Source organism: Rhinatrema bivittatum, chromosome 3, assembly GCF_901001135.1.
Source record: "Rhinatrema bivittatum chromosome 3, aRhiBiv1.1, whole genome shotgun sequence".
In the NCBI taxonomy this organism is placed as follows: domain Eukaryota; kingdom Metazoa; phylum Chordata; class Amphibia; order Gymnophiona; family Rhinatrematidae; genus Rhinatrema; species Rhinatrema bivittatum.
The window spans coordinates 322,998,162-323,015,238 of record NC_042617.1 but is presented as its reverse complement, the minus strand read 5'-3'; the positions used below and the strand labels follow the sequence as shown (position 1 = coordinate 323,015,238).

The 17,077-nt window shown below is 46.7% G+C and overlaps 1 protein-coding gene across 6 annotated transcripts in view; it reads right to left on the bottom strand.

Annotated features, from left to right (window-relative positions):
• Positions 1 to 17,077, bottom strand: part of AK9 (adenylate kinase 9) — an 829,950-nt gene that overhangs the window by 693,455 nt on the left and 119,418 nt on the right. For all 6 annotated transcript variants that reach the window (XM_029595283.1, XM_029595287.1, XM_029595288.1 and 3 more), the window contains exon 10: positions 11,243 to 11,344. In XM_029595283.1, coding sequence (XP_029451143.1) covers positions 11,243 to 11,344 — 102 coding nt within the window. The remainder of the gene's footprint in view (positions 1 to 11,242; positions 11,345 to 17,077) is intronic.

Below are 17,077 nucleotides of genomic sequence, written 5' to 3'. Positions count from 1 at the left end.
TTTTTTGCTGCTGAATTTACTGTGGTGTTTTTCCTTTGAAAAAGCAATCCTTAGCTGGAAGAAAGTGGGGAGAGATGGAAAAGACTCATCCAACTCATGTTATTCAGCATGCCCGATTCCCTCTGCATGTCTTGGCATTTATTGGTATGTGGCTATCTGGAAATTTCTTTCCTACCCTCTTGTGTAGACAGTGTTCAGTCATGGTGGGTCATATGTTTGATGCAATGACTACTATTAGATACTAAGAGGTCAGTATTGAAAGGGATTTGTCCTGGTAACTTTGAAGTTTCAGGTTACCTGGACAAACCCTGTCAGGGGAATTTTCAAAGGAAAATGTAAACATAAGACACTACTGTGGCCATTTTCAAATGCCCTTTACCCATGTTAAGTGCACTTAACACAACTTGGCAACTTAGGTAAAAAAGCCATATTGACTCATTGTGGGAACAGCTCATGGTAAATTACTTTTACAATGATTTCTTACACTTACGGAGGAAAGAGTCACTTAGGGCGTAGGGGTCTCTTCAACTTTGGAATAAATTTTGCACTACTTTGCCGGTAGATATGCAGTGCACTATAGCGACATTCTCAGCATGGCCTCCTTAACTGGTATAGTGAAGGAGAGTGGGTGTGCATATTTGTATGAATGGATATAGACCAATTAATGGACGTTGTTTTGAGCAGCTGAAGGGGAAATTGGATTGTCTGAATATGGTGGTTAAACTGCATATAAAACAAGAGGCATAGTCAATTTTGCTCCAGTTATGTTAATGGTTCATTTATGCTATGCAGTTCATATAAGATCTTGTCGCTGTTTTTCTCATGTATGAGTAAAGATATTTTCAAAATAAACCGGGAAAAAAACCCATTGACAATTCAATCGCATCTTTTTCAGTGATTTTCAAAAGTTATATGTCAATATAGGTTTTAGCAGAGTCAAGTATGGGTAAAAGCAAGTTTGCTTACCGTAAACGGTGTTTCCGTAGATAGCAGGATGAATTAGCCATGCTGTCATGGGATCTGCCAATCAGGTCCGGGAGGCGGAGCTTTACAAAGCAGAGATTTGGATTTTAGCTCTCTGCGGCTGCGCGTGTGTTCCCACGCAGGAAAGTAACAGATTCTCCTCAGTCTGTGATTAAGCTGTAGTTCGGAAAGACGGTGACTGCCAGGGAGGAGGGTGGGTCAGCATGGCTAATTCATCCTGCTATCTACGGAAACACCATTTACGGTAAGCAAACTTGCTTTTTCCCATCGATAGCAGGGCTGAATTAGCCATGCTGTCATGGGAGTCCCAAGCTCCCGATCACGTTGTTTATGGTATATATGTTTGTACGTGATCATGAACAGTGTGGCATTCACCGTGTACAAGAGGATAGATTGCAGGATTGCGTGCCCTATCTTCGCATCAGTGGCTGCTTGTTGATCAAGGCAGTAGTGCGATGTGAAGGTATGGAGCAATGACCATGTAGCTGCCTTAATAATGTCAATGGGTTGTACATGTTTAAGGTGTGCCAAGGAGGCCCCCACTGCTCTAACATGGTGAGCTTTGGGAACAGAATGTAGCTTTAGGTTCTGTTTGTCGTAGCAGAACTTGATGCACTGTGCTATCCAGCTGGAGATGGTGCGTTTAGCCACCGGTAGTCCAGGTGCCTTTGGGTCGAAAGAGACAAAGAGTTGAGAAACACGGGAGTCCGAGTTTGTTCTTTATTTGTAGTATGCTAAAGCTCTTTTGCAGTCTAGCGTATGCAGTAATTTTTCTCTGTCATTTGCATGAGGTTTAGGGAAAAAGATGGGTAATTCTATGGTTTGATGGAGATGGAATTGAGAAACCACTTTTGGTAGGAAGGACGGGTGAGTTCGGAGAACCACTTTTTGGTGATGAAACTGTAAATACGGAGAATAATGGGCCAAGGGCTGTAATTCACTGACTCGTTGTGCTGATGTTACTGCAACTAGTAACACCACCTTCCATGTGAGGTATTTAATATGTGATGAATCCATGGGCTCAAACGGGAAAAGCATAAGCTGTTCAAGAACTATGTTGAGGTTCCACGGAACTGGACGTTTTGAGATCGGAGGGCGAAGGTGAATTAACCCCTTGATGAAACGAAATAGTAAGGGATGGATATAGGAATATTGTTAACTGTTCTATGATATGCCCCTATGGCACTGAGATGAACTCTAATGGATGAGGTTGCAAGCCCAGCTGTGTACAGTGTATGTAGATAATCCATGAGTAACTCAGGTGAACAGTCTAATGGTGATACACCATTAGAAGTGCACCAGGTGGAGTATTGTTTCCATTTATAACTATAGTTTTTCCTGGTTGAGAGTTTCCTGGATTCTAACAAAATGGATTGTGCCGAAGTGGAAACTCCCTATTCTGTTAAAAGGAGCCTCTCAATCTCCATGCTCTTAAATGGAGAGATGCGTGTAGTGGGTGTAGAAGTGTTCCCTGATCTTGGAAGAGAAGATCTGGGCGATTCGGTAATCGAATGGGGTCCGTGATGGACAGTCAGAGAAGGAAACTGTACCACGGTTGTCTTGGCCAGGCTGGAGCTATCAGTATCAGTTGAGCCTTGTCTGTTATGCACTTTTGAATTGTTCTTGTTATGAGTGGTATGGGAGAAAAGGCATACAAGAGGCCTGTCGTCCAGGGAATGAGGAAGGCATCCTGGGCGATCCTGAACTGACTTGGTCGTATTGAGCAGAATTTGGGAACCTGAGCGTTGATCTCTGTTGCAAATAGATCTATTGCTGGCGTCCCCCATTGCATGAAGATTCCTTGGGCAATCTCCGAATTGAGTGTCCATTCGTGAGGATGAAAGATGCGATTGAGCCTGTCCGCTCTTGTATTTGCTACTCCTGGTAGATAAGTTGCTTGCAGATGTATGCAATGTTGGTGAGCATGTTTGAAGATTGTCAGGGTCTCCTTGCAAAGGGGCCATGAACCGGACCCTCCTTGCTTGTGGATATAAAACATTGCCACTTGATTGTCTGTGTAGATCATGACACTGCGGCCCTTTAAGTGATCTTGAAACACTTGTAACGTATTTCGAAATGCTCTGAGCTCTCATAAATTTATCTGCAGGGTCTGCTTGGAGATTGTCCATAACCCTTGTGTTTCGTAAATCTCGAGATGTGCTCCCCATCCTTTGCGAGACGCATCTGTGGTTAAGACTGCATTGTGAGGTGGAGGACTGAATACTGCTCCTTTTGTCAGGGTGGAGTGTAGGAGCCACCATGTTATGTCCTGTTTCATCTTGGAAGTCAACGATAGTTTCTGTGTCAATGGTTGTGAGTGTTGTTTCCATTGACGTTTTAGTCCCTATTGCAGGCATCTCATGTGTAGCCTGATGTTGGGTACTGTGAAGATAGCCGCCGCCATGTGGCCGAGGACTACCAGAATTTGTCTTGCCGATAACCTTTGAGTGTTGTTCAACGAGTAGAGAAGTTGACATATTTGTATTATTCTTTCTGTTGGGAGATATGCCCGGTTGCGAACAGTGTCCAGGCCTGCTTCTATAAACTGTAGTCGTTGTGTTGGTTGGAGAAGTGATTTCTGAAAATTGATCACTAGTCCCAATTCTTGATAGCACTGTATCACCCGTCGGAAGTGATCGAGTAAGATGTCTGGGGTTGATGCTATTATTAGCCAATCATCCAGATATGGAAAGATGTCATACCTTGTTGTCTGAGATGAGCCACCACCATAACCATGCATTTGGTGAAAACTCTGGGTGCAGCCGATAGTCCAAAAGGAAGAACCTTGTACTGGTACTGTTGATGGCCGTAGCAAAAGCATAGGTAACGCCAAGAGGATGGATGGATTGGAATATGTGTGTATGCATCCTTCAGATCGATGGAACACATCCAGTCTTTGGGTTGAATCAGATGTAAAATCAATTTCAACGATACCATCTTGAATTTCTCTTTGATCAGGAATTTGTTCAATTCCCATAGATCTTATATGGGGTGAAGTCCACCCGACTTTTTGGGGATGAGGAAGTATGGGGAATAAAACCCTGCTTTTTGGGTTTTTGGGAAAATTTGTCGAATGGCCTGCTGTTTGCGAAGTAAAGCAATCTCCTCCCCCAGTTGTGGTTGGAAGCTTTGACTCTTTAGAGTGGAAAAGTGAGGTAGTATGGGTTTTGTGGTAAACTGGAGTTGATCGGTTGTTATTTTCTCCCAGGCTGCCAGGCAAGAATGAATTCTGCCCGGTGGTGCTTGATGTAGTGGTGGTGGCTGGGTTATTAAAAAGACGGCGTTGATTTCACTGCAGTAGCCGGTTGCTGTGTTTGCTGTCTCTGGTTACATGGCTTACCCCTACGTTGAGTCATGTTATTTTGTTGCAGCGGAGGACACTGGTAAGATGGATACGTCTATGTACGAAAGGATTGATAAGACCTGTAAGACCTACGGTTATAGGATTGTCTACGTGTAGATCCCGCATAACGACGCGTGGTCGAGTAGTGATCTAATTTACTAATTATTATTAGTAAATTATTAGTGATCTAATTTATTATTATTATTATTATTATTATTATTAATTATTAGTAATTATTAGTGATCTAATTTACTAATTTACTAATTTCACCTTTCTCTTCAGCCAGACCAGTCCAGATGTACAGGAAGTACCCAAGCTATTCCTCAACTGGGCAGGACTCTGCTAAGCCTGCTGTCAGTACTCCCGAACCAAAGGCTGATTCCTCCCTGACTTGAACATCCAGGTGGTGATGTTTAGAAAAAACATGTAATGAAGACTATGTTGACATCTTGCAAATGTCCAGGGCTGACACCAAGTGATGTTCTGCCCAAGATGGACGTGGAAGGCCCCTGTCAACCTCAATCTATCGAGCTGTAGCTGCCTTTGAAGTTGCCTCAACTCTTTTTGAGTTCTTACCCAAGTGATAAGATCCAATATTGCTGCCATGGAACCCAGCATCTGCAGATACTCCCAAGAAGGGAGTCTCTGAATCCTTAACATGGCCCTCACTTGACTCTGAAGTCTCAAAATTCTCTCCTTGGTCAAGAACACTCTACCCAGATGCATGTTGAATCGTATCCCTAGATATTCCAAGGACCAGCATGGACAGAATTTATTCTTGCTGAAATTCACCAGCCAGTCTAGCTTTTGCAAGAACTGCACTACTCTGGACATAGCAGCCAGGTTCTCCTGAGCTGTCTTTGCCTGAATTAACAAATCATCCAGACATGGATGATTCAGAATTCCTTTCCTGAAAAGCTGCTGCTACTACCCATCACCATTACCTTGGAAAATGTTCTTGGGGCAGTGGCCAGGTCAAAAGGCAGGGTATGAAACTGGAAGTGGTCCCCCAGAATTGCAAAACAAAGATACTTCTGATGGCCCTCTCTTATTGGAATATGCAAATGTGTGTCCATCAGATATAAAGAAGTTAGGAACTACTATTGTCTTACCATTAGCGTGATTGAGTTCCAGGTCTCCATCTTGAAACATGAAATCTTTCAGATCCAAAATAGGAAGAAAAGTGCCTTCCTTTTTTTGGTACCATGAAGTACCCTAACTGCACACCTTGGGAAAGAGGAGGCTCCTGTGGCTAATTAGAATTGAGGTGAGAAGAGACAATGAGTGCATGTGTGTATGGAAGAGGGAGAGAAGTTAATGAGGGTATATGTTTGTATGCATTATTGGTGTGTATGGAAAAGGGGGAGGTGCCAACTCATCTCTCACCACAGGCAGCAGATTGCCTTGAGCTGCCCCTGTGGCAGCATATCCGTGTGGTATAAGTGGGGCACATTGGTGCAAATCCACCATTGAGTAGCTGCATTATGTATTGCAGGAGTGTGCAAATGGAGCCACTTGGGCTGAAGACAAAGAGTGGCTGCAGCACATCCATAAAGCGTTTTTGGTTGTGGTGGAGGATGGTGTTGGCCACACACTGAAAGGCAGTGTCGGCAGGAAACTAGATTCTGTTAGGCTGCCAGAGAAAGCCAGGTAACAATGGTGGTTCCTGGCCTGTACTGCCATCTCTTTGAAGGTATGGCATGCATAAATTCTCATTATAACCGAACTTCCACGTTAGAATGTCTCTTCCTGGATAATGGTGTCTAGAGTGGGTTGCTTTGTTCCTAGCATGAATCTGGCATATTACAAGAGAGGGGTGAAAAGAGGAAAAGGAAGAAGGGATGGAAGGGGAAGGGAGCAAGAGTGCACCACACCCAACACTTCCCACCATGTAGCGAGGGCGGGGGCAAGCTTTCTGGGGATGTGGCAGCGTTGGCAGCTTTAAAGAAATCAAGAAGTATTATTACTGTTACTATTGGCCATGCCCTTGGCAATCCTGCCCCCTATTTTCCCCCTTCCCCAGCATTTTCCTTCACCAAAAGATCCAGACAATTTGCCCCTCTCAAACCCTTCATAGCAAATATTGAAGGGCTCTCTTACTCTGCCCCTCTCCCCTGCACCAGTTCAGCAAACTGAGGACCATCCACTTCTCTCCTGGCCCTCTTGGTGAGTTGTAATATTCTACGTGGCCTGTCTGGGAGATCACTGCCCTAGACGAAAGCTGGGATAGGGGAGATACAATAGAAACATTTAAATACTACCAAGATTTTCATGGACAGAACATGGGCTTCTTTCATTGGAAAGGAGGCTCTTGAATGAAGGGGTCATGGGATGAGGCTGTTCACCCAAGCATTTCCCTGAATAAACAATTATGGTAACTTACTTGGACCATCACCCCACCATTGCGCCCTCTTGCCACCCCACAATGGAACTGTTTTCTGCCAACTACGCTCTTATATAACTGGTACAATCGACCCCTCTGTGTAATTCATATATAACTTCTCCATGTATAAATTATAAAGTGTAAATTGTATTTTATTTTTCCATGTAAACAACTTCTCCGTGCTTCCGCCACAGCTCTTCAGTTAGAAATCGTTATTCTATCCTTTTTTTCCAACTGCCCTGTTTGACTTTCCCTGTTGTAATGTAACTTTCGCTTTCAGTGTTAATTGGTTTACCCCGAGTTCATTGTAAACCGGTACGATAAGACATGGCTCTTGAGCATCGGTATATCAAAAAAAATTTAAATAAATAAATAAATAAATAGTGAGATTGTGACGTTAAGGATTGGACTGCTAAAGCTTCCTCCTTTAGTTTTCCAACTGTTTCTTGAAACCGTTCCCCGAACAGGTTGTCTCCTGTACACGGGAGGTTCGTCAGCTTCTCGTGAAAATCTTCTCATATCGTACTAGAGTGTAACCATGCCATCCTACGAGCTGCGATGGCTGTCGCAGACGCCCTAGAAGATATTTCAATGCCTCATATATTGATCGCAGAAGGTGTCGTGAACACTCCTCCATATCATGAAGAGGCGGTGGTACCTGATCTGCTGTCGAGGAAAGCATACCTTTTGTGGCTTATATGTACTCATATAGGTATTGTACCATGTAGAATTGATGGTGCATAATGCGGGCATTCAACATTGAGTTGTGATACATCTTCCTGCCAAAGTCATCTAAACACCGGTTGTATTTGCCCGGTGGATAAGAGACATACGACTTTGCTTTTTTGAATCTTTGCATTGCCGACTCTACCACAATTGAAGCATGTGGTAGTTGTGGGACAGAGTAAGGAGATGTTTTTCGCTTATGGAATTTTATATCCGTTTTCTTGGAAACCGCTGATAGAGAATAAGGTGTTTCCCACGACTTCTTTAAGACAGTATGTAATAATTCGTGTGGTGGGAGAGATGTTGGTTCTCCTGGAGCATCGAAAATCTTTAGAAGATCAAAGGTTTCTGATCTAGGGTCTGTCTCCTTTTGGAACTCTAGATGTAGTATTGTGCCCAATTTTTCTAAAAATTTTGGGTATGTTAGGTCCTTTGGAGGAGAATTCGGTTCCTGTGGTTGTTCCTGTGGATCCGATGGGAATCCAGTAGATGACGATGGGGACGTTTGGGAAAACAGAGAATCTATAGGGGTATCTTGCTGTTTAATTGGTGAAATTGGTCATTACGTCATTGGGGATGCCGGAGGCTCCACCGACGGTTCTCTGGAAGTATGTATACTGTGTTCCGGGGAACTCACTGATAGTTTGTTGGACATTTTAAAGGATGATTGAAGAGTTTCATAAAACCCCGCCAATGACTGGGATAATTGAAAAAATGCCTCTTTCATTTGAGGAGGCATTGCTGAACGACCAGATTGTTTTGGTAATCCACCGTTTTAGGTGGTACCGTAGGAATTTTAGGGGAAACAATTGGTACATCATACTTGTTCCTCATCTTGCCCTCTGTGGTCTTAACAGAATTATCCGAGCACATAGATGCAGGAGAAGAAGTGATTTTTATTAATTGTGTACGAGATAAGGAATGTACACTTTGTGGGTGAGATGGCCTAGAAGTGGAAGGATTCACTGCCCATGTATTTCTCATCTTTGTCACTTTTTGATGTGAGGGACGCGATCGTCTATGGTGATGGTGTGACAAAATACTGTGTGGGTTTCATCTCCCGACAGTGATCGTCTGATTCGTCTTGACTTCACCTCTGTAGGATTAGAGCCTGAAGAGGTGGAATGAGGTTCATCTGGAGATTGATGTCTTCGTTTTACCCCATGTGATATTGAATGATATGTTTGTTTGGACTTTTGTAGTCCACTGTGCGTCAATCTGTATGCTGTTGAGTGCGCCAATGTCTTCGGCGCCAAGTGTGCCGATGTTTGTTGTAAGTTGTGCGCATATACCGACTTGTGCGCATAAGTCATCGACGCTGTGCGCACAGATGGTGTCGGCGCCATTGTTTTTGGCGTCGAGCGCGCAGAAGTCTCCGGCGATGTGCACTCTGGCGCCGTGCGCGCAAACGTTTTCGGTGCCGTGCGCGCAAATGTTTTCTGCACCGTGCGCGCAGACGTTTTCGGCGCCGTGCGCGCAGACTTCTTCGGCGCCGTGCGCGCAGATGTCTTCGGCGCCTTATGTGCATATGTTTCCTGCGCTGTGCATGCCGGTATCTTGTGCGCCAATGTTGATTCCGACGCAGAAGTGTTATGCGCCAATGGTGATTTGGGCACAGAAGGTGCTTCAGGTGCATAAATCGTCGGCGCCAAAGTTTTAGGTGCTGTTGTTTCCTGCGCTGATCGCCGAGGCTCTTTCAGTCTTCTCGGATCCGAAGGCCTATGTCGGCTCGGTAAGTCCTTACCTCCAAGCCTGGAGGGTTGAGGATCCCACGACGACACTCTTTTTTGTGATGTAGCCACCGTTAGCGAGGGACCCGGTGAAGAATGAGCCTCCGATGGCTCGGAAAAAGTGAAAAGTTCAAACATCTTGTAGGCCCATTGTTTTTGGGTTCTTGGGGACATACGAGCACAAAAATCACAATTTTGTAAATTATGCTCTGGCCCCAGGCATCGGTAACATCGGTCATGGCCATCCGTGACCGACATTACCTTGCCACAGGCACAGGGTTTAAACCCCGGCTTTTTTGACATTTCAAGAAAAATAAGAAACGCTGAGGAGAAGTCAGCCCCACGTGCGCTCACGCTCGCGGGAAAAACAGACTGAGGAGAATCTGTTACTTTCCTGCGCAGGAACCCACGCACAGCCGCAGAGAGCTAAAATCCAAATCTCTGCTTTGTAAAGCTCTGCCTCCCGGACCTGATTGACAGATCCCATGACAGCATGGCTAATTCAGCCCTGCTATCGACAGGAAAATGAGCTTTTGAAAATTGCTTCGATGGTATGTTACATTTACAGTTTTCTTTGAAAATTCCCTGTGTAGTTTTAAATTCCCCCTCTTTAACTGGATACATTTTGCTGGGAAAAAAGGGGAGCGTTCTGAGGGCATTTTGGGATGGTCTGTGCTAAAATTATGGTAACTTTGAGTTTGCAGGGGCAGCGGCTTCCTGACTGTGGGGCATACGTTTAGGGTGCATCTTAAGTCTTTTCAGTTCCTTTTGGCATTTTTTCTATGTTTATTTTTACTTTTCATGTGTTTTCCTCTCCTCTCCTTGCACCCCATTCACCCCATTTTCCTTCTCACTGAAGCCTCTTTTCCTTTCAACCACTTCTTCTCTCCTGCTCTCTCTCCTTGCCCCTCACCTCTAATTTTTCATGACTTGCTCCTCTCATCTCTCCATCCTCCTTAGTCTTTCCTCTTCTTCTTTCCCCCTCCTCAACCTTCACCATCATCTCTTCCATAATTTCATCATACATCCTCTTTCATTCCTTCCTACCCTACCTCTCCCTCAGTCTTTCCCCTCAACCCTTCCCCTTCTCCACTCTCAATCCATTTTTTACTCTCATTCTTCCCATTCTCTCATTATCCTACTTCTCTGAAGGGTAAATCCCTCAAGCTCCCTCCCTGATGCTTCTTCCCAAGCGACAATGCACCAGCTCCCCACCACAGCTGAATCCCACGCCTCCTCCCTCACTCCCAGCACTGCTAGTTTCCATACTGTCTCCCCTTCCTACCCGGCACTACTAACTTTCTGTGCCACTTCCCAGCCCCAGCACCACTGCCTCCCACAACTTCTCCCCCTCCTCCTTTGTTGCTACAGAGCCTGCCGCATGGGGCACTTTCCTTTAAGCTTTGTGAACGTTTTCTCTCAGCATCACTCAATGATTGTGGGAGGAATGGCCAGTGCTGGCATGTAGAGAGTGCTCACTGGTGCTAGAAATTATGGTGACCTAGCCAGCAGAGCAATACAGTATCTGTCTGGTGGTGTGGGAGTGGGGGCAGGAGAAACGCAGAGTGCAGTTAATATCTGGAATAAAGAGGTGGAATTTAGGGAACAGCCACTGCTACTACTGGCATCAGTAGCATGGGATCTTAGTGTTTGGGTACTTGTCAGGTACTTGTAGGCTGTATTGGCCTCTGTTGGAAACAGGATGCTGGGCTTGATGGACCCTTGGTTTGACCCAGTATGGCAACTTCTTAAATTCTTTTGACGTGAAAGCAATGTGGCAGCCCAGCAGGGGGTGGTTGGAGAAGGAAAACCGCGGGCTGGCCCGAGAACTGGTGGTGAAAGTGAAACAAATCAGGGATGTGAGAAAGGGCAGCAGTGGATGGAAGCAGTGGCAGAGTCGCCAGTTTCTTGCAGATTTTGCAGAACCATGGGAAATCAGCACACTTACTCACATGGTTATACAGACAGCACTCTAGGGCTGGTTTCCTAATTGATATTTAAAGTGTAGGTCATACTTATGGTGAAATACATAATTATGTAGCTCTTTCGGGCCACAAGGTTAAATATAGGACTTACACGGTCTTGAGAGTCTAGTGGTTCTTCTTCTTCTGAGCTCTGAAGTTTCGTCACAAGGGCTCCACCTCGTACTGCCATGGATTCAAGGCGGGACAGCACGATCTAAAATAATCCAAGATGAAATACATAATCTCCGTTAGTTGTGTGCTTTATCTCAAAATGTATTTTGTATTTCATGTTCTTCTGCCTTGGGCCTTTGGAGAGGATCAAGATATAAATATAAACAAATAAATAAAAGCACTGCTGCTAACTGAGGAGGAGGTAAGATTCTATTATTTGACTAACATAATATAGTTCTGACTAGTGTTCAAGTCTTTTTGTTGACTTTTTTCCGCTAGCTGCAAGGTCCTTCATAAATGACAGGTTGACGTGCCCTCCGGACATGGCCTTGACTCTTGATGTCTCCCCCATTCTACCTCCTTTTGTACATTAGCTCCTCTGGTACTGCTCCCCACCTGTTGTGATTCGGAAGGTGGACCCCTGTTCCGAGGTAGAGTGAATCCTACCGAAGAGAGAGTCAACCCTCTAAGGTAACTACCGTTGGAGGGCGAGGTCAGGTGAATCAGCAGCTGGATGAAGACTTTGCCCTGGAAGCTCGTGATCCCCCCAGGAGGAGCCTGTAGAGATCCAGCCGCTGGGACTTCAGGAGACTCACTGAAGATGGAAGCTAATCTGGAAGCAGGCGCCTCCTGCAGGTCGTGAATTCCAGATAGTTGAGACTTCGCCCTGGAAGCTCACGATCCCCCCAGGAGGAACCTGTAGAGATCCGGCCGCTGGGACTTAGGAGACTCACGGAAGACTGAAGATAGTCTGGATGAAGACGCCTCCTGCAGGTCATGGATTCCAGACAGCTGGCGCCTCCAGCAGGTCGTAGCCAGTCCAGGAGTAGAGCTGAAGAATGGTTCACAGCCGGTCCGATGGTCGATTCTAGAAGGGGGTTGAAAGCCAGTCCAGGAGCAAGTCAGGAAAATGGTCCGAAGCCAGTCCAGGAGCAAGTCAAGAGAATGGTCCGAAGCTAGTCCAGGAGCAAGCCAGGAGAAGTGTCGGAAGCCGGTCCAGGGTCAAGCCAGAGAAGTACGAAAGTCGGTCCATGGATCAGAAGCCAAGAGTCGGTCAAACGAGGGAGAAGAGCAGGAGCGGGACTAAGACCAGGACCGAAACCAGGGACAAAGACACTGGAACCATCAAGCCAGAAGCCTCAATACCAAGGCAAGGTCTGAGGAGCAGACCTCGCCTTAAATACCCGAGGCAAGGGAGGAGTCCCGGGGAGGAGCCATGACAACTTCCTGTCGTGGCCCCTTTAAATCTTATCTTCAGCCACGCGCATGGCTCTAAGACAGCCAGGAGTGGGAGGAGTCATCCCGGCCGTGCAGGGCCCAGCTGCCTTGGCTGCGCAGAGAACGCGAAGGAGGCTGCCTGCTCCTACAGGAGCCTCGAAACCAACCCAAAACCACGGGTGAGTGCTTGGTCCCGGCTGCGACCGCCGCAGCCAGCAGCCTTGACAGTAAGCCCCGGTCGCAGCCCACCACGGCCGACGGCCATAACACCACCAGCCATGCTGGTGAGCTCCCTCAGCTACTCCAGGTCCTCAGCTGCCGGGGCTTGGGTTACCAATCAGCCAGGCAGCTGACAGGGCCTGGCCACTTCACTAGTCCCACTGGAAAGCTATGTTGGGGCTGCTTCCTCTTCGACTGGCAAGGCTTAGGCTGCCTGCCAGCTGATTTGCTGCCATGCAACTGTCTCCTTCGCTGAGGGACTGCAGGTAATGCTGCACGCAGGTCACATATGTGCTGTCCAACACAGTATGATAAACAAGACCCAAGCACACACACTGCCTTTTGTATATACTGCCATACCCAAGCCAACTAGCACAGCAATTCTACCAGTTTATCTTGACTAGAGGTTGTGAACATATGGCTTCAACTCAACTCAACTTTCTGCAAATGATTGCTTCAAAGACTGAAGTCTTCCTCCTGGGCATGGAGCCCTTACCATTTGCAATTCTCTATCATTCTGCCTTTCTTCTTTCCTTCTCTCACTTGTCACCTTGGTGTTGCCCTTGATCCAAAAGCATATTTTCATTTCTCCCATCACTTTGCAGAATACTGTCTGTGTTGGTCACTTTCTGCTGAGATCCTCTTTCCTGCTTTCATTCAGTTATATTTCTGCTCACCATCATTCTTTCCTTATTTTCCTGAAGTATCTACAATAGTGCTGCTCACCATATCGCCAGTTCTCAAGAATTCCACTGGCTACCTGTGCTTGAAATGTGGACCCTTGAGCCGAGACGAGGTTGGCGCTACCACCAGGAGTGAACCCCTTTTGGTCCTCGTCATCGGAGAAACAGGCTGGAGGTCAGGACAGGCAGAGGTCAAGCAGAGTCATGTTACCAAGCAGAGGTCAGGCAGGCGAAGGTCAAGCAGAGTCAGGCAGGCAGTGTCAGAAGCAGAAGATCAATCCGAAGGGACGAGGAGCAGGAATGCTGGAATCAGGAATCAGGAACAGGAAGCAAAGCTGGAACTGGATCAGGAATCAAGGCAGGAACACAGGATCAAGCAGAAATCAGGAATGCAGACCTCACACTCAAGACTTGAGCTGGACCTGTTGCTGATGCAAAGTGCTAGTGGCAGGGCAGGGTTTATATACCCACAATGTCAGATGTCATCTTCGCGGGCACCGGGGAACTTTCCTGCCGCGGGCCCTTTAAATTTACAGCAGCGGCGCACGCGCGTGTCTGGGGGGCCAGTTGCAGAGCTTGGGTTGGCGGCGTGCAGGAACACCGTGAGAGTAGGCCGCTGTAGTGGCGGTCAGTGTTGGCTGTGAGGAGTGGCGAAGGGGGGAACTGGAGTGGGTTGCTTGCCTGCGGAGGTAAGGGGACCTGGCCGCGGCCTTACGCTGCCGGGGATCCTAACAACCTGTTTTTTTCAGTCTCCCCTTCCAAGGACTGGCTTCCTCTCTGAACTTGATTTTATTCATCCCCGTCTATTTCTCTTTCCTTCTAAATCCGTTCTTTACTGTGGCCCAGCCTATAAGCTACTGACAACTAGTGGCAGATTTCCCTCTGTCTGCATACCCTGCTTATTTGTAATTGAAGCTCTCCATGGCAGCACGATAAGGCAGTCACTGGCATGGCCTGGAAACTTGGCTAGCTATGGCTAGAAAAGAATAAAAGGTTTTTCTGCCAATGCAGGGCAGACACTTCATCAGGGCGCACACCCCGAGGCCATCTAGGTCATACTTTTTTGGATCTCCCAGGGGACGTGGGAAAGAATGTGCGACCGACTTATTCTGCTGTCCACAGAAAACACCAGTTACTGGAAAGCAACTTTGCTTTCTCCAGGGACAAGCAGAAAAGTCAGTCCAAATGTGGGGACTCCCAAGCTAAGAATTGCCTTGTAGACCCCTCCTGTTTCCTCCTTAAACCAATCTTCAAAAATAGGTATGTGGCAAGAAGGAGTTGAGAAAAAATGTAGTTTATCCCTAAATGGATTCTTTACTACCAGCTGTCCAAATTTACTGTCTTGATGGTGTCTAGACCAGTGGTTCTCAACCTTTTTTCTATCAGGACACACCTGATAGATAGTTCCCACATGCGTGACATACTGAACACATGACAGTCACACGGCTAAATGTAAATGTATATTTTGCATCCACAGGAACTCCTCACCCCTGACCCTCATCAAGGGGTATAAAGCAGAACTAGAACATTCCCCATATAACGCACCATACAAGAAACATATTCTGGTGTTATCTCAGTAACAGCAACACAAACTCCCTCTACTACCAGGCACAATACCCTTCTTACAAAAAGAGAGCAGTTCACCACCTATTGAGAAAACACAACAAATAAGGTGAGGTATTTTACTAGCCTACATGCTAGTTACATACCTCACCTCGGTCATACACACAAAAGTCGACCTTCACCAAGTACAGAAAGACCACAAATTACAACTATGGAGACAGAAACTGGAATGGAAACCCAAAAAAGCCCCTCTGCATGCAGTACAAAACAGGAGAAATGGAAACCGAGATATAGCACTTAACACTGTTATGGGACCGGGCCGTGCCCCAGTCCCTCCACTCACCTCGGGGCCGGCCCGGCCCGTGCGACGCTCTCTTCGGCCCCCTGGGCCTGTCCTGCTGCCTGCCGCGGCGCCTCCACCGTGAGGGAGACGCCACCGACTCCTGTCGCTAGCCCCGCCCCCCAGGCGCACGCGGGGACTCCCCTCTTAAAGGGGCCAGCGCGGGAAACCGAGGACTGCCCTGCAGATGACATCAGACGCTGCAGGGTATATTAACCTGCAGCTGAGAGAAGATCTTCGCCTTGCAATGAGGTTCCTCAGGTTTCCTGACTGTTAGTTGCTGCGTTCCTTGGATTGCTCTTCGTCATCGACCCGGCTTCACTCCTGACCTGTCCTCCATCTTGTCCTTTGGTTCTGGTATCTGCTTTTGACCTCTGGTTCCGACCCGGCTCGTCCACGACTTCGTCTTCAGCTTCTGTCCCTGGCTTGTCTTCCTCTGGCTTCTGGTTCTGACCCGGCTCCGTCCACGACTCCGCTTCCTGTCTCGACCCTGGCTTGGTACCTTCTTCGACTCCCGGCTTCCGACTCGGCTTCGTTCCTGGACTCCGCCTTTGGCCTTTGTTGCTCCCCTGGATCCTGGTGTTCACCGGCCCAGAAGATTCCCCTAAGTCCCAGCGGCCGGGCCCCTACGGGCTCCTCCTGGGGGGTCACCAGCTTCCAGGGTGAATCTCCAAAAGTCCCAGCGGCTGGACTCCTACGGGCTCCTCCCGGGGGAGTACCGGTCTCCAGGGTGAAGACTCTTCAGTCATCAGGGCCCAACGTCGTCTGTCCTCCCTCCTGCTGCCGAGTCCTTGGTCGCATAGGACTCCGCCCGACGTCTGTGCCAAAGCCTTCTCCGAGTCCTCCGAGCCGCCTCCCGGTTGGGATGTTCACCGTGGTCCTCCACAGCGCTCCATCCCCTATCCCAACCGGCCCAAGGGTCCACAACCGTAACAAACACAGTACCAGGATCTGCAATAATGCACACAAACTTTCGGAGGGAAAGCCTACGTCACCTTCCACAGTTATGAATGTAGTTGTTAATCTTTTTTATAACTGATGTTATACCTGTTGTGTTATGCCTGTAAAATGTTGATATATAATCTGTTGTTATATATAACATTTTGTGTAACTGATGTTATACCTGTTGTGTTACACCAGTAAACTGTTCTTATACCTGTAAATCGGAGTGAAGGCCTTTCACTAAACTTCGGTATATAAAAGCTTACAAATAAATAAATAAAATAAATAAATAAATAAACTAATCCACACAAAGTTACACCTGCATTATGGTAAGCACTCAAATGGAACAACCCTGCCTATAAAAAAGCAACACTACAAATATTAAACCAGACCCTAAACACCAATATACCTCCCAGTAGGAAAACAGAAAAAGCCAAGCTATTATAGATTCCCACACAGAAATAATTGTGAAACTATATGAATACATGTTTCAAAACAGCTGATGAACAGAACAACATCTAACAAAAATAATTAAAAACTCATAAAAATTATTAAAAATTCTCCAAACACCAATAGAATATTTCAAAACAGCAGACACATTACATAATGCCCAATAATTAAAATGGCAGTCAATCAAGAAAATGAACTTAAAAAGCCACCTCTTCTTATCCTCTCCAGCAGTTCTCCTACTCCTTTCCTTTGCAGGCCACACAAGAAGCAGCAGAGGCTGCTGAAGCTGTCCTCGCAGTCCTCTTCCTTAGGGACCACAACCAGTCTCTGTGTATCTCTCTCTCTCTCTCTCTCACACACA